The sequence below is a fragment of the Oncorhynchus gorbuscha genome, linkage group LG10, assembly GCF_021184085.1.
Source record: "Oncorhynchus gorbuscha isolate QuinsamMale2020 ecotype Even-year linkage group LG10, OgorEven_v1.0, whole genome shotgun sequence".
Lineage (NCBI taxonomy): Eukaryota > Metazoa > Chordata > Actinopteri > Salmoniformes > Salmonidae > Oncorhynchus > Oncorhynchus gorbuscha.
Window position 1 is genome coordinate 3,184,560 of NC_060182.1, and position 23,650 is coordinate 3,208,209.

The 23,650-nt window shown below is 37.3% G+C and overlaps 1 protein-coding gene across 4 annotated transcripts in view; it reads right to left on the reverse strand.

The window, feature by feature from the left end:
• Positions 1-23,650, reverse strand: part of LOC124045454 (membrane-associated guanylate kinase, WW and PDZ domain-containing protein 3-like) — a 108,605-nt gene that overhangs the window by 66,667 nt on the left and 18,288 nt on the right. For 3 of the 4 annotated variants that reach the window (XM_046364756.1, XM_046364755.1, XM_046364754.1), the window contains exon 2: positions 5,202-5,491. In XM_046364756.1, the coding sequence (XP_046220712.1) occupies positions 5,202-5,481 (280 nt within the window). In that variant the 5' untranslated portion in view covers positions 5,482-5,491. Of the gene's footprint in view, positions 1-5,201; positions 5,492-23,650 lie in introns of those variants that run through there. The other variant, XM_046364757.1, reaches the window with a different exon arrangement.

Here is a 23,650-nt window from a genome sequence, read left to right on the forward strand (position 1 = left end):
GTCTCAGGTTCTGCTGTTGTGCAGTGGTTGAACAGCCTTTCATTTACATTTACATTTAAGTCATTTAGCAGACGCTCTTATCCAGAGCGACTTACAAATTGGTGCATTCACCTTATGACATCCAGTGGAACAACCACTTTACAATAGTGCATCTAAATATTTTAAGGGGGGAGGGGGTGAGAAGGATTACTTTATCCTATCCTAGGTATTCCTTAAAGAGGTGGGGTTTCAGGTGTCTCCGGAAGGTGGTGATTGACTCCGCTGTCCTGGCGTGGTGAGGGAGTTTGTTCCACCATTGGGGAGCAGAGCAGCGAACAGTTTTGACTGAGCTGAGTGGGAACTGTACTTCCTCAGTGGTAGGGAGGCGAGCAGGCCAGAGGTGGATGAACGCAGTGCCCTTATTTGGGTGTAGGGCCTGATCAGAGCCTGGAGGTACTGAGGTGCCGTTCCCCTCACAGCTCCGTAGGCAAGCACCATGGTCTTGTAGCGGATGGTTCAACTGGAAGCCAGTGGAGAGAGCGGAGGAGCTGGGTGACGTGAGAGAACTTGGGAAGGTTGAACACTAGACGGGCTGCGGCGTTCTGGATGAGTTGTAGGGTTTAATGGCACAGGCAGGGAGCCCAGCCAACAGCGAGTTGCAGTAATCCAGACGGGAGATGACAAGTGCCTGGATTAGGACCTGCGCCGCTTCCTGTGTGAGGCAGGGTCGTACTCTGCGGATGTTGTAGAGCATGAACCTACAGGAACGGGCCACCGCCTTGATGTTAGTTGAGAACGACAGTTTGTTGTCCAGGATCACGCCAAGGTTCTTAGCGCTCTGGGAGGAGGACACAATGGAGTTGTCAACCGTGATGGCGAGATCATGGAACGGGCAGTCCTTCCCGGGAGGAAGAGCAGCTCCGTCTTGCCGTAGTTCAGCTTGAGGTGGTGATCCGTCATCCACACTGATATGTCTGCCAGACATGCAGAGATGCGATTCGCCACCTGGCCATCAGAAGGGGAAAGGAGAAGATTAATTGTGTGTCGTCTGCATAGCAATGATAGGAGAGACCATGTGAGGTTATGACAGAGCCAAGTGACTTGGTGTATAGCGAGAATAGGAGAGGGCCTAGAACAGAGCCCTGGGGGACACCAGTGGTGAGAGCGCGTGGTGAGGAGACAGATTCTCGCCACGCCACCTGGTAGGAGCGACCTGTCAGGTAGGACGCAATACAGGCGTGGGCCGCAGGAGATGCCCAACTCGGAGAGGGTGGAGAGGAGGATCTGATGGTTCACAGTATCGAAGGAAGCCGATAGGTCTAGAAGGATGAGAGCAGAGGAGAGAGAGTTAGCTTTAGCGGTGCGGAGCGCCTCCGTGATACAGAGAAGAGCAGTCTCAGTTGAATGACTAGTCTTGAAACCTGACTGATTTGGATCAAGAAGGTCATTCTGAGAGAGATAGCGGGAGAGCTGACCAAGGACGGCACGTTCAAGAGTTTTGGAGAGAAAAGAAAGAAGGGATACTGGTCTGTAGTTGTTGACATCGGAGGGATCGAGTGTAGGTTTTTTCAGAAGGGGTGCAACTCTCGCTCTCTTGAAGACGGAAGGGATGTAGCCAGCGGTCAGGGATAAGTTGATGAGCGAGGTGAGGTAAGGGAGAAGGTCTCCGGAAATGGTCTGGAGAAGAGAGGAGGGGATAGGGTGAGCGGGCAGGTTGTTGGGCGCCGGCCGTCACAAGACGCGAGATTTCATCTGGAGAGAGAGGGGAGAAAGAGGTCAGAGCACAGGGTAGGGCAGTGTGAGCAGAACCAGCGGTGTTGTTTGACTTAGCAAACGAGGATCGGATGTCGTCGATCTTCTTTTCAAAATGGTTGACAAGTCATCTGCAGAGAGGAGGAGGGGGGGAGGAGGATTCAGGAGGGAGGAGAATGTGGCAAAGAGCTTCCTAGGGTTAGAGGCAGATGCTTGGAATTTAGAGTGGTAGAAAGTGGCTTTAGCAGCAGAGACAGAGGAGGAAAATGTAGAGAGGAGGGAGTGAAAGGATGCCAGGTCCGCAGGGAGGCGAGTTTTCCTCCATTTCCGCTCGGCCTTCCGGAGCCCTGTTCTGTGAGCTCGCATTGAGTCGTCAGGCCACGGAGCGGGAGGGGAGGACCGAGCCGGCCTGGAAGATAGGGGACATAGAGAGTCAAAGGATGCAGAAAGGGAGGAGAGGAGGGTTGAGGAGGCAGAATCAGGAGATAGGTTGGAGAAGGTTTGAGCAGAGGGAAGAGATGATAGGATGGAAGAGGAGAGAGTAGCGGGGGAGAGAGAGCGAAGGTTGGGACGGCGCGATACCATCCGAGTAGGGGCAGTGTGGGAAGTGTTGGATGAGAGCGAGAGGGAAAAGGATACAAGGTAGTGGTCGGAGACTTGGAGGGGAGTTGCAATGAGGTTAGTGGAAGAACAGCATCTAGTAAAGATGAGGTCGAGCGTATTGCCTGCCTTGTGAGTACAGGGAGCCAGGTTTTCCTGTTGTTTCAGTGGTTGAACAGCCTTTCCTCTACAGGGAGCCAGGTTCTGCTGTTGTGCAGTGGTTGAACAGCCTTTCCTCTACAGGGAGCCAGGTTTTCCTGTGTCTACCCTTCTCAATGGCAAGGCTGTGCTCACTGAGCCTGTACTTTGTCACGGTTTTTCTAAGGTTTTGATCAGTAACCATGGTCAAATCGTTAGCAACGGTGTACTGTCGATTTAGGGCCAGATAGCACTGCATTTTGCCTTGTATTTGTGCTTATGTTTCCCAATAAGCAATATAATTTTGTTTTGACTGTGTTGTAATTATGTTTATCCTGATTGATTGGTAGTAGTACAGGACAGTAGTACAGGACAGTAGTACAGGACAGTAGTACAGTAGTACAGGACAGTAGTACAGGACAGTAGTACAGGACAGTAGTACAGTAGTACAGGACAGTAGTACAGTAGTACAGGACAGTAGGACAGTAGTACAGGACAGTAGTACAGTACAGTAGTACAGTAGTACAGTAGTACAGGACAGTAGTACAGTAGTACAGGACAGTAGTACAGGACAGTAGTACAGGACAGTAGTACAGTAGTACAGGACAGTAGTACAGGACAGTAGTACAGGACAGTAGTACAGGACAGTAGTACAGTAGTACAGGACAGTAGTACAGTAGTACAGGACAGTAGGACAGTAGTACAGGACAGTAGTACAGGACAGTAGTACAGGACAGTAGTACAGTAGTACAGGACAGTAGTACAGGACAGTAGTACAGGACAGTAGTACAGTAGTACAGGACAGTAGTACAGGACAGTAGTACAGGACAGTAGTACAAGACAGCAGTACAGGACAGTAGTACAGGACAGTAGTACAGGACAGTAGTACAGTAGTACAGGACAGTAGTACAGGACAGTAGTACAGTAGTACAGGACAGTAGTACAGGACAGTAGTACAGGACAGTAGTACAGTAGTACAGGACAGTAGTACAGGACAGTAGTACAGTAGTACAGTAGTACAGGACAGTAGTACAGGACAGTAGTACAGGACAGTAGTACAGGACAGGAGTACAGGACAGTAGTACAGTAGTACAGGACAGTAGTACAGGACAGTAGTACAGGACAGTAGTACAGTAGTACAGTAGTACAGGACAGTAGTACAGGACAGGAGTACAGTAGTACAGTAGTACAGGACAGTAGTACAGTAGTACAGTAGTACAGGACAGTAGTACAGTAGTACAGTAGTACAGTAGTACAGGACAGTAGTACAGTAGTACAGTAGTACAGTAGTACAGGACAGTAGTACAGTAGTACAGGACAGTAGTACAGTACAGTAGTACAGTAGTACAGTAGTACAGGACAGTAGGACAGGACAGTAGTACAGGACAGTAGTACAGTAGTACAGTAGTACAGGACAGTAGTACAGGACAGTAGTATAGAACAGTAGGACAGTAGTACAGTAGTACAGGACAGTAGTACAGGACAGTAGTATAGGACAGTAGGACAGTAGTACAGGGCAGTAGTCAGACACATTTCATTAAATGGTCAATCTGTGATTAAGACATCAATTTTGGGACTTTCATATTTATGATATATACCCACTAAAACTACATGGATTATAATTTGTTTAAATCTCCCATGATCTTATTTTCATAACTTTATCAAAACCCAAAATACAAGCTTGTTTACCCCCTTTGTTTGTAAAGAAATATATATTAATTTATAAACAAACACTGTATAGCCTCCCTCGGATATTTACCAAATGAGTGGTGGGGTGCTGCTTTGTTATTGTCTGAACTGCAGAGTGTCCTCTTTAATGGAATGTAGAGGCCAGCTAGGAAGAAATGGCTGTCAGCCAACTAATAAAGACAACAGAGGAGTCTGCTCGGAGAATCCTGTTGTTAATGAACTGCTGGGTCAGCTTTACCACCCATACAGCTACATCACTACACATGTAGGATCTTAAATTGAGCCAGTTTGCTACAGCAGGAAAAAAATAATAATAATTAGGATTCAAATGTAGATTATAAATAACGGACAGCTGTGTATGGATGACACGTTTTCATAAGGGAACATCTAGTCTGAAAAGTGGAAATTACACGCTTGAAAAGCCTTTTAAAACCTCAAATAAACTACAAGTAAAAATGTTTTTTTTAAAGATCGTGCATTGCAAGAAAGTTCTCCTGCAACAGGGTGATCAAATTAAGATCCTGCATCTGTATGTTGTTGGTGATTCAGAGGGAAAAGATAGTCTGTAATTGAATTGCTAGAGAACTAGGTCTGTATTCATAATGTGTCTCAGAGTAGGTCTGATCTAGGATCAGGTCCCCCTCTCCATGTAATCTGATTCATTATGATCTAGGATCAGGTCCTCCTCTCCATGTAATCTGATTCATTATGATCTAGGATCAGGTCCTCCTCTCTCCATGTAATCTGATTCATTATGATCTAGGATCAGGTCCTCCTCTCCATGTAATCTGATTCATTATGATCTAGGATCAGGTCCCCCTCTCCATGTAATCTGATTCATTATGATCTAGGATCAGGTCCCCCTCTCCATGTAATCTGATTCATTATGATCTAGGATCAGGTCCCCCCCTCTCCATGTAATCGGATTCATTATGATCTAAAAGACAAAACTGACCATAGATCAGCAATCCTACCGAAAGACACTTTATGAAGACGGGCTCTGGAGAGCTATAAAGTGATGTTTTGTAAATTAATTCCGGTACCTGGAGAGACCGTTTTAATCCGTATGGGATGAGGGCATGAGTTGAGGACCCCTCTCACGTCTCCTAGCGTCATGCCCAGGACGGGCGTACCCCCGATCTCCAGTATGACATCACCCACCGTGGTCCCGCCTCCCGGTGCTGCGGTGACGAAAGGGAACTCTCCGTAGTCAGCGCCGCCCCCGATGGCAACACCCAGCTCTCCAGACCCGTCTCCCAGGGGAACAAAACTCTCCTGCACCTTGGAACGCCAGTGCAGCTTGTTCGCTGTGGCCTTAGACATGGTGGCAAACCTGGAAGAAACACAAGACAACACAGAGATGGTCAATACATCATACAGAGGACAGCACAGAGATGGTCTATACATCATACAGAGGACAGCACAGAGATGGTCAATACATCATACAGAGGACAGCACAGAGCACAGAGATGGTCTATACATCATACAGAGGACAGCACAGAGCACAGAGATGGTCTATACATCATACAGAGGACAGCACAGAGATGGTCTATACATCATACAGAGGACAGCACAGAGATGGTCTATACATCATACAGAGGACAGCACAGAGATGGTCTATACATCATACAGAGGACAGCACAGAGATGGTCTATACATCATACAGAGGACAGCACAGAGATGGTCTATACATCATACAGAGGACAGCACAGAGATGGTCTATACATCATACAGAGGACAGCACAGAGATGGTCTATACATCATACAGAGGACAGCACAGAGATGGTCTATACATCATACAGAGGACAGCACAGAGATGGTCAATACATCATACAGAGGACAGCACAGAGATGGTCTATACATCATACAGAGGACAGCACAGAGCACAGAGATGGTCTATACATCATACAGAGGTCAGCACAGGGAGCTGTGGCCTTAGACGTAGTAGAGCTAGAACAAGATAGCACAGGTTTCCAGAGACCGTTATATCACAGAACAATTACTATGTTACAATTACTATGTTACAATTACAATTACTATGTTACAATTACTATGATACAATTACTATGTTACAATTACTATGTTACAATTACTATGATACAATTACTATGATACAATTACTATGTTACAATTACTATGTTACAATTACTATGTTACAATTACAATTACTATGTTACAATTACTATGTTAGAATTACTATGTTAGAATTACTATGATACAATTACTATGTTACAATTACTATGTTACAATTACTATATTAGAATTACTATGTTACAATTACTATGATACAATTACTATGTTACAATTACTATGTTACAATTACTATGTTACAATTACTATGATACAATTACTATGTTACAATTACTATGTTACAATTACTATGTTACAATTACTATGTTACAATTACTATGATACAATTACTATGTTACAATTACTATGATACAATTACTATGTTACAATTACTATGATACAATTACTATGATACAATTACTATGTTACAATTACTATGTTACAATTACTATGTTACAATTACTATGTTACAATTACAATTACTATGTTACAATTACTATGTTACAATTACTATGTTACAATTACTATGTTACAATTACTAAATTACTATGATACAATTACTATGATACAATTACTACAATTACAATTACTATGTTACAATTACTATGTTACAATTACTATGTTACAATTACTATGTTACAATTACTATGTTACAATTACTATGTTACAATTACTATGATACAATTACTATGATACAATTACTATGATACAATTACTATGTTACAATTACTATGTTACAATTACTATGTTACAATTACTATGATACAATTACTATGATACAATTACTATGTTACAATTACTATGATACAATTACTATGATACAATTACTATGATACAATTACAATGATACAATTACTATGTTACAATTACTATGTTACAATTACTATGTTACAATTACTATGATACAATTACTATGTTACAATTACTATGATACAATTACTACGATACAATTACTATGATACAATTACTATGATACAATTACTATGATACAATTACTATGTTACAATTACTATGTTACAATTACTATGTTACAATTACTATGATACAATTACTATGATACAATTACTATGTTACAATTACAATTACTATGATACAATTACTATGTTACAATTACTATGTTACAATTACTATGTTACAATTACAATTACTATGATACAATTACTATGTTACAATTACAATTACTATGTTACAATTACTATGTTACAATTACTATGATACAATTACTATGTTACAATTACTATGTTACAATTACTATGTTACAATTACTATGTTACAATTACTATGTTACAATTACTATGTTACAATTACTATGATACAATTACTATGTTACAATTACTATGTTACAATTACTATGTTACAATTACTATGTTACAATTACTATGTTACAATTACTATGTTACAATTACTATGTTACAATTACTATGTTACAATTACAATTACTATGTTACAATTACTATGTTACAATTACTATGTTACAATTACTATGTTACAATTACTATGTTACAATTACTATGATACAATTACTATGATACAATTACTATGATTACAATTACTATGTTACAATTACTATGTTACAATTACTATGTTACAATTACTATGATACAATTACAATTACTATGATACAATTACTATGTTACAATTACTATGATACAATTACTATGTTACAATTACTATGTTACAATTACTATGTTACAATTACAATTACTATGATACAATTACTATGTTACAATTACAATTACTATGTTACAATTACTATGTTACAATTACTATGATACAATTACTATGTTACAATTACTATGTTACAATTACTATGTTACAATTACTATGTTACAATTACTATGTTACAATTACTATGTTACAATTACTACAATTACTATGATACAATTACTATGTTACAATTACTATGATACAATTACTATGTTACAATTACTATGATACAATTACTATGATACAATTACTATGTTACAATTACTATGTTACAATTACTATGTTACAATTACTATGTTACAATTACTATGTTACAATTACTATGTTACAATTACTATGTTACAATTACTATGTTACAATTACTATGTTACAATTACTATGTTACAATTACTATGATACAATTACTATGATACAATTACTATGTTACAATTACAATTACTATGTTACAATTACTATGTTACAATTACTATGTTACAATTACTATGATACAATTACTATGTTACAATTACTATGATACAATTACTATGATACAATTACTATGATACAATTACTATGATACAATTACTATGTTACAATTACTATGATACAATTACTATGTTACAATACAATTACTATGATACAATTACTATGATACAATTACTATGTTACAATTACTATGTTACAATTACTATGTTACAATTACTATGTTACAATTACTATGTTACAATTACTATGATACAATTACTATGATACAATTACTATGTTACAATTACAATTACTATGTTACAATTACAATTACTATGTTACAATTACTATGTTACAATTACTATGTTACAATTACTATGTTACAATTACTATGATACAATTACTATGTTACAATTACTATGTTACAATTACTTACTATGATACAATTACTATGTTACAATTACTATGTTACAATTACTATGTTACAATTACTATGATACAATTACTATGTTACAATTACTATGATACAATTACTATTACAATTACTATGTTACAATTACTATGTTACAATTACTATGTTACAATTACTATGTTACAATTACTAATTACTATGTTACAATTACAATTATATGTTACAATTACTATGTTACAATTACTATGTTACAATTACTATGATACAATTACTATGATACAATTACTATGTTACAATTACTATTACAATTACTATGTTACAATTACTATGATTACAATTACTATGTTACAATTACTATGATACAATTACTATGATTACAATTACTATGATACAATTACTATGATACAATTACTATGTTACAATTACTATGTTACAATTACTATGTTACAATTACTATGTTACAATTACTATGATACAATTACTATGATACAATTACTATGTTACAATTACAATTACTATGATACAATTACTATGTTACAATTACTATGTTACAATTACTATGTTACAATTACAATTACTATGATACAATTACTATGTTACAATTACAATTACTATGATTACAATTACTATGTTACAATTACTATGATACAATTACTATGTTACAATTACTATGTTACAATTACTATGTTACAATTACTATGTTATTACAATTACTATGATACAATTACTATGTTACAATTACTATGTTACAATTACTATGTTACAATTACTATGTTACAATTACTATGTTACAATTACTATGTTACAATTACTATGTTACAATTACAATTACTATGATACAATTACTATGTTACAATTACTATGATACAATTACTATGATACAATTACTATGTTACAATTACTATGTTACAATTACTATGTTACAATTACTATGTTACAATTACAATTACTATGTTACAATTACTATGTTACAATTACTATGTTACAATTACTATGTTACAATTACTATGATACAATTACTATGATACAATTACTATGTTACAATTACTATGTTACAATTACTATGTTACAATTACTATGTTACAATTACTATGATACAATTACTATGATACAATTACTATGTTACAATTACTATGATACAATTACTATGTTACAATTACTATGTTACAATTACTATGTTACAATTACTATGTTACAATTACTATGATACAATTACTATGATACAATTACTATGTTACAATTACAATTACTATGATACAATTACTATGTTACAATTACTATGTTACAATTACTATGTTACAATTACTATGATACAATTACTATGTTACAATTACAATTACTATGTTACAATTACTATGTTACAATTACTATGATACAATTACTATGTTACAATTACTATGTTACAATTACTATGTTACAATTACTATGTTACAATTACTATGTTACAATTACTATGTTACAATTACTATGTTACAATTACTATGTTACAATTACTATGATACAATTACTATGTTACAATTACTATGATACAATTACTATGTTACAATTACTATGATACAATTACTATGATACAATTACTATGTTACAATTACTATGTTACAATTACTATGTTACAATTACTATGTTACAATTACAATTACTATGTTACAATTACTATGTTACAATTACTATGTTACAATTACTATGTTACAATTACTATGATACAATTACTATGATACAATTACTATGATACAATTACTATGATACAATTACTATGTTACAATTACTATGTTACAATTACTATGTTACAATTACTACTATGATACAATTACTATGTTACAATTACTATGATACAATTACTATGATACAATTACTATGATACAATTACTATGATACAATTACTATGTTACAATTACTATGTTACAATTACTATGTTACAATTACTATGATACAATTACTATGTTACAATTACTATGATACAATTACTATGATACAATTACTATGTTACAATTACAATTACTATGATACAATTACTATGTTACAATTACTATGTTACAATTACTATGTTACAATTACAATTACTATGATACAATTACTATGTTACAATTACAATTACTATGTTACAATTACTATGTTACAATTACTATGATTACAATTACTATGTTACATGTTACAATTACTATGTTACAATTACTATGATACAATTACTATGATACAATTACTATGATACAATTACTATGTTACAATTACAATTACTATGTTACAATTACTATGTTACAATTACTATGTTACAATTACTATGTTACAATTACAATTACTATGACAATTACAATTTACTATGTTACAATTACAATTACTATGATACAATTACTATGTTACAATTACTATGTTACAATTACTATGTTACAATTACTATGTTACAATTACTATGTTACAATTACTATGATACAATTACTATGTTACAATTACTATGATACAATTACTATGATACAATTACTTACTACTATACAATTACTATGTTACAATTACTATGTTACAATTACTATGTTACAATTACTATGTTACAATTACTATGTTACAATTACTATGTTACAATTACAATTATGTTACAATTACAATTACTATGATACAATTACTATGTTACAATTACTATATTACAATACAATTACTATGTTACAATTACTATGTTACAATTACTATGTTACAATTACTATGTTACAATTACTATGTTACAATTACTATGATTACAATTACTATGTTACAATTACTATGTTACAATTACAATTACTATGATACAATTACTATGTTACAATTACTATGTTACAATTACTATGTTACAATTACTATGTTACAATTACTATGATACAATTACTATGATACAATTACTATGTTACAATTACAATTACTATGATACAATTACTATGTTACAATTACTATGTTACAATTACTATGTTACAATTACAATTACTATGATACAATTACTATGTTACAATTACAATTACTATGATACAATTACTATGTTACAATTACTATGTTACAATTACTATGTTACAATTACAATTACTATGATTACAATTACTATGTTACAATTACAATTACTATGATACAATTACTATGTTACAATTACTATGTTACAATTACTATGATTACAATTACTATGATTACAATTACTATGTTACAATTACAATTACTATGATACAATTACTATGATACAATTACTATGTTACAATTACAATTACTATGTTACAATTACTATGTTACAATTACTATGTTACAATTACAATTACTATGATACAATTACTATGATACAATTACAATTACTATGTTACAATTACTATGTTACAATTACAATTACTATGTTACAATTACTATGTTACAATTACAATTACTATGATACAATTACTATGATACAATTACAATTACTATGTTACAATTACTATGTTACAATTACAATTACTATGTTACAATTACTATGTTACAATTACTATGTTACAATTACTATGTTACAATTACTATGTTACAATTACTATGATACAATTACTATGTTACAATTACAATTACTATGATACAATTACTATGTTACAATTACTATGTTACAATTACTATGTTACAATTACAATTACTATGATACAATTACTATGTTACAATTACAATTACTATGATACAATTACTATGTTACAATTACTATGTTACAATTACTATGTTACAATTACAATTACTATGATACAATTACTATGTTACAATTACAATTACTATGATACAATTACTATGTTACAATTACTATGTTACAATTACTATGTTACAATTACTATGATACAATTACTATGATACAATTACTATGTTACAATTACAATTACTATGATACAATTACTATGATACAATTACTATGTTACAATTACAATTACTATGATACAATTACTATGTTACTATTACTATGTTACAATTACAATTACTATGATACAATTACTATGATACAATTACTATGATACAATTACAATTACTATGTTACAATTACTATGTTACAATTACAATTACTATGTTACAATTACTATGTTACAATTACAATTACTATGATACAATTACTATGATACAATTACAATTACTATGTTACAATTACTATGTTACAATTACAATTACTATGTTACAATTACTATGTTACAATTACTATGATACAATTACTATGTTACAATTACTATGTTACAATTACTATGTTACAATTACAATTACTATGATACAATTACTATTACTATTACAATTACTATGTTACAATTACTATGATACAATTACTATGTTACAATTACTATGTTACAATTACTATGTTACAATTACTATGTTACAATTACTATGATACAATTACTATGATACAATTACTATGTTACAATTACAATTACTATGATACAATTACTATGTTACAATTACTATGTTACAATTACTATGTTACAATTACAATTACTATGATACAATTACTATGTTACAATTACAATTACTATGATACAATTACTATGTTACAATTACTATGTTACAATTACTATGTTACAATTACTATGTTACAATTACTATGATACAATTACAATTACTATGATACAATTACTATGTTACAATTACTATGTTACAATTACAATTACTATGTTACAATTACTATGTTACAATTACTATGTTACAATTACTATGTTACAATTACTATGATACAATTACTATGATACAATTACTATGTTACAATTGCAATTACTATGATACAATTACTATGTTACAATTACTATGTTACAATTACTATGTTACAATTACTATGTTACAATTACTATGATACAATTACTATGATACAATTACTATGTTACAATTACAATTACTATGATACAATTACTATGTTACAATTACTATGTTACAATTACTATGTTACAATTACAATTACTATGATACAATTACTATGTTACAATTACAATTACTATGATACAATTACTATGTTACAATTACTATGTTACAATTACTATGTTACAATTACAATTACTATGATACAATTACTATGTTACAATTACAATTACTATGATACAATTACTATGTTACAATTACTATGTTACAATTACTATGTTACAATTACTATGTTACAATTACTATGTTACAATTACTATGATACAATTACTATGATACAATTACTATGTTACAATTACAATTACTATGATACAATTACTATGATACAATTACTATGTTACAATTACAATTACTATGATACAATTACTATGTTACAATTACTATGTTACAATTACAATTACTATGATACAATTACTATGATACAATTACAATTACTATGTTACAATTACTATGTTACAATTACAATTACTATGTTACAATTACTATGTTACAATTACAATTACTATGATACAATTACTATGATACAATTACAATTACTATGTTACAATTACTATGTTACAATTACAATTACTATGTTACAATTACTATGTTACAATTACAATTACTATGTTACAATTACTATGTTACAATTACTATGATACAATTACTATGTTACAATTACTATGTTACAATTACTATGATACAATTACTATGTTACAATTACAATTACTATGTTACAATTACTATGTTACAATTACTATGTTACAATTACTATGTTACAATTACTATGTTACAATTACTATGATACAATTACTATGATACAATTACAATTACTATGTTACAATTACTATGTTACAATTACAATTACTATGTTACAATTACTATGTTACAATTACAATTACTATGTTACAATTACTATGTTACAATTACTATGATACAATTACTATGTTACAATTACTATGTTACAATTACTATGATACAATTACTATGTTACAATTACAATTACTATGTTACAATTACTATGTTACAATTACTATGTTACAATTACTATGTTACAATTACTATGTTACAATTACTATGTTACAATTACTATGTTACAATTACTATGTTACAATTACTATGTTACAATTACTATGTTACAATTACTATGTTAGAATGTTGATTTTTTTTGGCCGTTCAGACTGCAGGAAAATGAACAGATCCGAATCGGATATGCAAAAAACGAAATCAGATTTTTGATTCACATCAAACTGGCAATGTGAACAAGGCTTTAATAGATGTCAAATAGCAGATGGGCGCAGAACAGCAGGACCTCAACGGTAGACAAACAGGGATATTCAAACTGAATTCAATATGAATGAACGTATGCTAGCTATTGAATAAGTGGAATGAAGTATTTACATAGGAGAACTAAAGCCCTATATAGTGAACATTACACACTAAACCAATAGGAACAGAACTAAACTCCTATATAGTGAACATTACACACTAAACCAATAGGAACAGAACTAAACTCCTATATAGTGAACATTACACACTAAACCAATAGGAACAGAACTAAACCCTATATAGTGAACATTACACACTAAACCAATAGGAACAGAACTAAAGCCCTATATAGTGAACATTACACACTAAACCAATAGGAACAGAACTAAAGCCCTATATAGTGAACATTACACACTAAACCAATAGGAACAGAACTAATCTCCTATATAGTGAACATTACACACTAAACCAATAGGAACAGAACTAAAGCCCTATATAGTGAACATTCCACACTAAATATATTATTTTTGATTGTCTCTTCAGGACTAGGCTTATGCTGTGTCAAGGACTCCTACCCTGAATGGTTAGTCTTTCTGAGGTGTCAGATGCCAGTCATCCTAAGGAGTACAGTGGTGTCAGATGCCAGTCATCCTAAGGAGACCAGTGGTGTCAGATACCAGTCATCCTATGGAGACCAGTGGTGTCAGATACCAGTCATCCTAAGGAGACCAGTGGTGTCAGATACCAGTCATCCTAAGGAGACCAGTGGTGTCAGATACCAGTCATCCTAAGGAGACCAGTGGTGTCAGATACCAGTCATCCTAAGGAGGCCAGTGGTGTCAGATTGTAGTCATCCTAAGGAGGCCAGTGGTGTCAGATACCAGTCATCCTAAGGAGTACAGTGGTGTCAGATACCAGTCATCCTAAGGAGACCAGTGGTGTCAGATACCAGTCATCCTAAGGAGACCAGTGGTGTCAGATAGCAGTCATCCTAGAGAACAGGAGACCAGTGGTGTCAGATACCAGTCATCCTAGAGAACAGGAGACCAGTGGTGTCAGATGCCAGTCATCCTAGAGAACAGGAGACCAGTGGTGTCAGATACCAGTCATCCTAAGGAGACCAGTGGTGTCAGATACCAGTCATCCTAAGGAGTACAGTGGTGTCAGATACCAGTCATCCTAGAGAACAGGAGACCAGTGGTGTCAGATACCAGTCATCCTAAGGAGACCAGTGGTGTCAGATTGTAGTCATCCTAAGGAGACCAGTGGTGTCAGATACCAGTCATCCTAAGGAGTACAGTGGTGTCAGATACCAGTCATCCTAAGGAGACCAGTGGTGTCAGATACCAGTCATCCTAAGGAGACCAGTGGTGTCAGATACCAGTCATCCTAAGGAGACCAGTGGTGTCAGATATCAGTCATCCTAAGGAGACCAGTGGTGTCAGATACCAGTCATCCTAAGGAGACAGTGGTGTCAGATACCAGTCATCCTAAGGAGACCAGTGGTGTCAGATACCAGTCATCCTAAGGAGACCAGTGGTGTCAGACACCAGTCATCCTAAGGAGACCAGTGGTGTCAGATACCAGTCATCCTAAGGAGACCAGTGGTGTCAGATACCAGTCATCCTAAGGAGTACAGTGGTGTCAGATACCAGTCATCCTAAGGAGACCAGTGGTGACAGAGGCCAGTCGTCCTAAGGAGGCCAGTGGTGTCAGATACCAGTCATCCTAAGGAGTACAGTGGTGTCAGATACCAGTCATCCTAAGGAGGCCAGTGGTGTCAGATACCAGTCATCCTAAGGAGTACAGTGGTGTCAGATACCAGTCATCCTAAGGAGACCAGTGGTGTCAGATACCAGTCATCCTAAGGAGACCAGTGGTGTCAGATACCAGTCATCCTAAGGAGTACAGTGGTGTCAGATACCAGTCATCCTAAGGAGTGGCCTTACATGTGAACAAACAAACTGCTGAAAAGAAAACAGGGGAAGGTGTGCATATCTCAAAAGTGCAAAGTTCACAATCTGCCACTGACCAATCAGGACCCTGAACAGGCCTATTCCTGATAGTCTGGGAGAAGGGGGGTGGATGTTTCTATCAGTTTAGGAGAGAGGGGGTGGATGTTTCTATCAGTTTAGGAGATGTTTCTATCAGTTTAGGAGAGAGGGGTGGATGTTTCTATCAGTTTAGGAGAGAGGGGAGGATGTTTCTATCAGTTTAGGAGAGAGGGGTGGATGTTTCTATCAGTTTAGGAGAGAGGGGAGGATGTTTCTATCAGTTTAGGAGAGAGGGGAGGATGTTTCTATCAGTTTAGGAGAGAGGGGTGGATGTTTCTATCAGTTTAGGAGAGAGGGGTGGATGTTTCTATCAGTTTAGGAGAGAGGGGTGGATGTTTCTATCAGTTTAGGAGAGAGGGGGGGATGTTTCTATCAGTTTAGGAGGGGTGGATGTTTCTAACAGTTTAGGACTAGGTGTTTTGAGAACAATATCCTTAAAACAAAAAATAACAAATCAAATCCTACTTTAAATATCTTTTCAAAATGAAAACTGTCCTTAAAGTACCTGGCTTGCAGTAATAAAAGTATAGAAACCTGTCTTATAGTAACAGAGTCTATCTAGTCTACACCTTCATCAGGTATGTAACAGAGTCTATCTATTCTACACCTTCATCAGGTATGTAACAGAGTCTATCTATTCTACACCTTCATCAGGTATGTAACAGAGTCTATCTATTCTACACCTTCATCAGGTATGTAACAGAGTCTACACCTTCATCAGGTATGTAACAGAGTCTACACCTTCATCAGGTATGTAACAGAGTCTACACCTTCATCAGGTATGTAACAGAGTCTATCTAGTCTACACCTTCATCAGGTATGTAACAGAGTCTATCTAGTCTACACCTTCATCAGGTATGTAACAGAGTCTATCTATTCTACACCTTCATCAGGTATGTAACAGAGTCTATCTAGTCTACACCTTCATCAGGTATGTAACAGAGTCTATCTATTCTACACCTTCATCAGGTATGTAACAGAGTCTATCTATTCTACACCTTCATCAGGTACACCTTCATCAGGCATATATATTATATTATTATTATATATTAGTATGTAACAGAGTCTACACCTTCATCAGGTATGTAACAGAGTCTATCTATAAAGTAGTAATACAGTAGAACACAGAACAGTAGAGCACAGTTGGCTGGGCTCCCTGCCTGTGCCATTAAACCCCTTCAACTCATCCAGAACGCCGCAGCCCGTCTGGTGTTCAACCTTCCCAAGTTCTCTCACGTCACCCCGCTCCTCCGTTCTCTCCACTGGCTTCCAGTTGAAGCTCGCATCCGAACTTGGCTGGGCTCAAGACCATGGTCCGCTACAAGACCATGGTGCTTGCCTACGTTGAGAGTCTATCATCAGGTATGTAACAGCTAAGACCATGGAGCTGTGAGGGGAACGGCACCTCAGTACCTCCAGGCTCTGATCAGGCCCTACACCCAAACAAGGGCACTGCGTTCATCCACCTCTGGCCTGCTCGCCTCCCTACCACTGAGGAAGTACAGCTCCCGCTCAGCCCAGTCAAAACTGTTCGCTGCCCTGGCCCCCCAATGGTGGAACAAACTCCCTCACGACGCCAGGACAGCGGAGTCAATCACCACCTTCCGGAGACACCTGAAACCCCACCTCTTTAAGGAATACCTAGGATAGGTTAAGTAATCCCTCTCACCCCACCCCCCCTAAGTTTTAGATGCACTATTGTTAAGTGACTGTCCCACTGGATGTCATAAGGTGAATGCACCAATTTGTAAGTCGCTCTGGATAAGAGCGTCTGCTAAATGACTTAAATGTAATGTAAACACAGTACAGTATAGCACAGTAGAACACAGAACAGTAGAGCACAGTACAGTAGAGCACAGTAGAGTAGAGCACAGTAGAACACAGTACAGTAGAACACAGTACAGCACAGTACAGTAGAACACAGTACAGTAGAGCACAGTAGAGCACACTACAGTACAGTAGAGTAGAGCGCAGTACAGTAAAGCAGAGCGCAGTACAGTAGAGTAGAGCACAGTACAGTACAGTAGAGCGCAGTACAGTAGAGTAGAGCGCAGTACAGTAGAGTAGAGTGCAGTACAGTACAGTAGAGTAGAGCGCAGTACAGTAGAGTAGAGTGCACTACAGTAGAGTAGAGTGCAGTACAGTAAAGCAGAGCACAGTACAGTAGAGTAGAGTGCAGTACAGTAAACAGAGCGCAGTACAGTAGAGTAGAGCGCAGTACAGTAAAGCAGAGCGCAGTACAGTAGAGTAGAGTGCAGTACAGTAAAGCGCAGTACAGTAGAGTAGAGCGCAGTACAGTACAGAGTCATAGTACTGTAAAGTACTGTAAAGTATCAAAGTATCAGAGTCATAGTACTGTAAAGTACTGTAAAGTATCAAAGTATCAGAGTCGTAGTCCTGTAAAGTATCAGAGTCGTAGTACTGTAAAGTATCAGAGTCGTAGTAGTGTAAAGTATCAGAGTCGTAGTACTGTAAAGTATCAGAGTCCTAGTACTGTAAAGTATCAGAGTCCTAGTACTGTAAAGTATCAGAGTCGTAGTACTGTAAGGTATCAGAGTCGTAGTACTGTAAAGTATCAGAGTCGTAGTACTGTAAAGTATCAGAGTCGTAGTACTGTAAAGTATCAGAGTCCTTGTACTGTAAAGTATCAGAGTCGTAGTACTGTAAAGTATCAGAGTTGTAGTACTGTAACTAAAACTTTCCCCCAATAAAGCAGCACATATCCATATAGATTCATGGAAACAAACATTTTGTTACGGTTTGAGGGTTGCATAATCATAAGCCAATCATAAGCCAGCTGGTTCACATGGAGAAGTGAACCAGACTACGTTGCCGTGCATGTGGCAACACCCTTCTAGGAACACTCATAAAGCAGACGTTGGGACAATAACTAGGTCACCGGTCCGGCTTATCAAAGACAAATAAAACAATCAGATAGTAGGGAATCTTAGGAGAGAGCTGCTTGTTGAGAGGTAAGGTCATGTAGAGCCATTTAGTATGGGCTTTGGTGCTGTAGAAAACAAAAGAACACAACAGAATGGAGGGGAAAGATTATTGGTTGTTAGTCAGGAAAAGCAGAGTAGGTATGGTATTGAAAGAGAAGAGAGGAGAGGAGTGGAGAGGAGAGGAGGGGAAGGGAGGGGAGGGGAGAGGAGAGGAGAGGAGAGGAGAGGAGAGGAGAGGAGAGGAGAGGAGAGGAGAGGAGAGGAGAGGAGAGGAGAGGAGAGGAGAGGAGAGGAGAGGAGAGGAGAGGAAGCGTGAATGGAGGACTATAGGTCAGGTAAATGCTGACAGTGTAAGCAGGGATAATAAAGGACGACCCTCTACTGTCCTCGCATCTGATTGGACATCACATCGTTAGATAACCCAGAAACATAGACCTGTCTTTCAGACACGTACCCTACATGACCAAAAGTATGTGGTTAGCTGCTCATCCAACATCTCATTGCAAAATCATGGGCATTAATATGGAGTTGGTCCCCCCCTTTGCTGCTATTACAGCCTCCACTCTTCTGGGAAGGATTCCACTCTTCTGGAAAGGATTTCCACTAGATGTTGGAACATTGCTGCAGGGACTTGTTTCCATTCATCCACAAGTGATTAGGCCTGGCTCGCAGTCGGCGTTACAATTCATCCCAAAAGGTGTTCGATGGAGCTGAAGTCAGGGCTCTGTGCAGCTCAGTCAAGTTCTTTGTGAGCTTGTATGGCCTACCACTTCGCGGCTGAGCCGTTGTTGCTCCTAGACATTTCCACTTCACAATAACAGCACCCACAGTTGACCGGGGCAGCTTTAGCAGAGCTGAGATTTGATGAACTGACTTGTTGGAAAGGTGGCATCTTATGAAGGCCATTCTACCGCCGATGTTTGTCTATGGAGATTGCATGGCTGTGCGCTCGAAATTATACACCTGTCAGCAACAGGTGTGGATAAAATTGCCGAATCCACTAATTTGAAGAGGTGTCCACATACTTGTGTGTATATATACAGAGCATTCGAAATGTATTCAGACCCCTTGACTTTTTCACATTTTGTTACATTACAGCTTTATTCTAAAATGGATTAAATTGTTTTTATCCTCATCAATCTACACACCCCATAATGACATCACAATACCCCATAAATTACATCATAATACCCCATAATGACATCACAATACCCCGTAATGACATCATAATTCCCCATAATGACATGTCAATACCCCATAATGACATCACAATACCCCATAATGACATCACAATACCCCATAATGACATCACAATACCCCATAATGACATCACAATACCCCATAATGACATGACAATACCCCATAATGACATCACAATACCCCATAATGACATCACAATGTCAAAGCAAAAATAGGTTTTTAGATTTATTTTCAAATGTATATAAAAATAATCATTGAAATATCACATTTGCATTAGTATTCTGACCCTTTACTCAGTACTTTGTTTAAGTACCTTTGGCAGAGATTACAGCCTCGAGTCTTCTTGGGTATGACGCTATAAACGTGGCACACCTGTATTTGGGGAGTTTCTCCCATTCTTCTCTGTAGATCCTCTCAAGCTCTGTTGGATTGGATGGGGAGCGTCAATTCATAGCTATTTTGAGGTCTCCAGAGATATTCGATCGGGTTCAAGTCCGGCCTCTGGCTGGGCCACGCAAGGACATTCAGAGACTTGTCCCAAAGTCACTCTTGCATTGTCTTGGCTGTGTGCTTAGGGTCGCTGTCCTATTGGAAGGTGAACCTTCGCCCCAGTCAGAGGTCCTGAGCGCTCTTGAGAAGGCTTTCATCAAGGAACTCTCTGTTCTTTGCTCCGTTCATCTTTCCCTCGATCCTGACTAGTCTCCCAGTCCCTGCTGCTGAGAAACATCCCCACAACATGATGCTGCCTCCACCATGCTTCACCGTAGGGATGCTGCCACCATGCTTCACCGTAGGGATGCTGCCACCATGCTTCACCGTAGGGATGCTGCCACCACCATGCTTCACCGTAGGGACGGTGCCAGGTTTTCTCTAAACGTGATGCTTTGCATTCAGGCCAAAGAGTTTAATCTTGGTTTCATCAGACCAGAGAATCTTGTTTCTCGTGGTCTGAGAGTCTGTAGGTGCCTTTTGGCAAACTCCAAGCGGGCTTCCGTCTGGCCACTCTACCATAAAGGCCTGATTGGTGGAGTGCTGCAGAGATAGTTGTCCTTCTGGAAGGTTCTCCCATCTCCTCAGAGGAACTGATGATGGAGGCCACTGTGTTCTTGGGGAACTTCAATGCTGCACAATTTTGTTAGTACCCTTCCCCAGATCTGTGCCTCGACACAATCCTGTCTCAGGTCTCTACAGACAATTCCTTTGACCATAAAACCTGTTTTTGCTTTGTCATTATGGGGTATTGTGTGTAGATTGATGAAGAAAAACATTAATTTAATACATTTTAGAACAAGGCTGTAATTTAACAAAATGTGGAAAAAGTCAAGGGGTCTGAATACTTTCTGAATCCACTGTATGTACTGAAGCACGTCTATAAGGCCACCTACCCATAATGCACTGCATACAGCAACCACCTCCCCCATAATGCACTGCATACGGCAACCACCTCCCCCATAATGCACTGCATACAGCAACCACCTCCCCCATAATGCACTGCATACGGCAACCAACTCCCCCATAATGCACTGCATACGGCAACCACCTTCCCCATAATGCACTGCATACGGCAACCACCTCCCCCATAATGCACTGCATACGGCAACCACCTCCCCCATAATGCACTGCATACGGTAACCACCTCCCCATAATGCACTGCATACGGCAACCACCTCCCCCATAATGCACTGCATACGGCAACCACCGCCCCCATAATGCACTGCATACGGCAACCACCTCCCCCATAATGCACTGCATATGGCAACCACCTCCCCATAATGCACTGCATACGGCAACCACCTCCCCCATAATGCACTGCATACAGCAACCACCTCCCCCATAATGCACTGCATACGGCAACCACCTCCCCCATAATGCACTGCATACGGCAACCACCTCCCCATAATGCACTGCATACGGCAACCACCTCCCCCATAATGCACTGCATACGGCAACCACCTCCCCCATAATGCACTGCATACGGCAACCACCTCCCCCATAATGCACTGCATACGGCAACCACCTCCCCCATAATGCACTGCATACGGCAACCACCTCCCCCATAATGCACTGCATACAGCAACCACCTCCCCCATAATGCACTGCATACGGCAACCACCTCCCCCATAATGCACTGCATACGGCAACCACCTCCCCCATAATGCACTGCATACGGCAACCACCTCCCCCATAATGCACTGCATACGGCAACCACCTCCCCCATAATGCACTGCATACGGCAACCACCTCCCCCATAATGCACTGCATACGGCAACCACCTCCCCCATAATGCACTGCATACGGCAACCACCTCCCCCATAATGCACTGCATACGGCAACCACCTCCCCCATAATGCACTGCATACGGCAACCACCTCCCCCATAATGCACTGCATACGGCAACCACCTCCCCCATAATGCACTGCATACGGCAACCACCTCCCCCATAATGCACTGCATACGGCAACCAACTCCCCCATAATGCACTGCATACGGCAACCACCTCCCCCATAATGCACTGCATACGGCAACCACCTCCCCCATAATGCACTGCATACGGCAACCACCTCCCC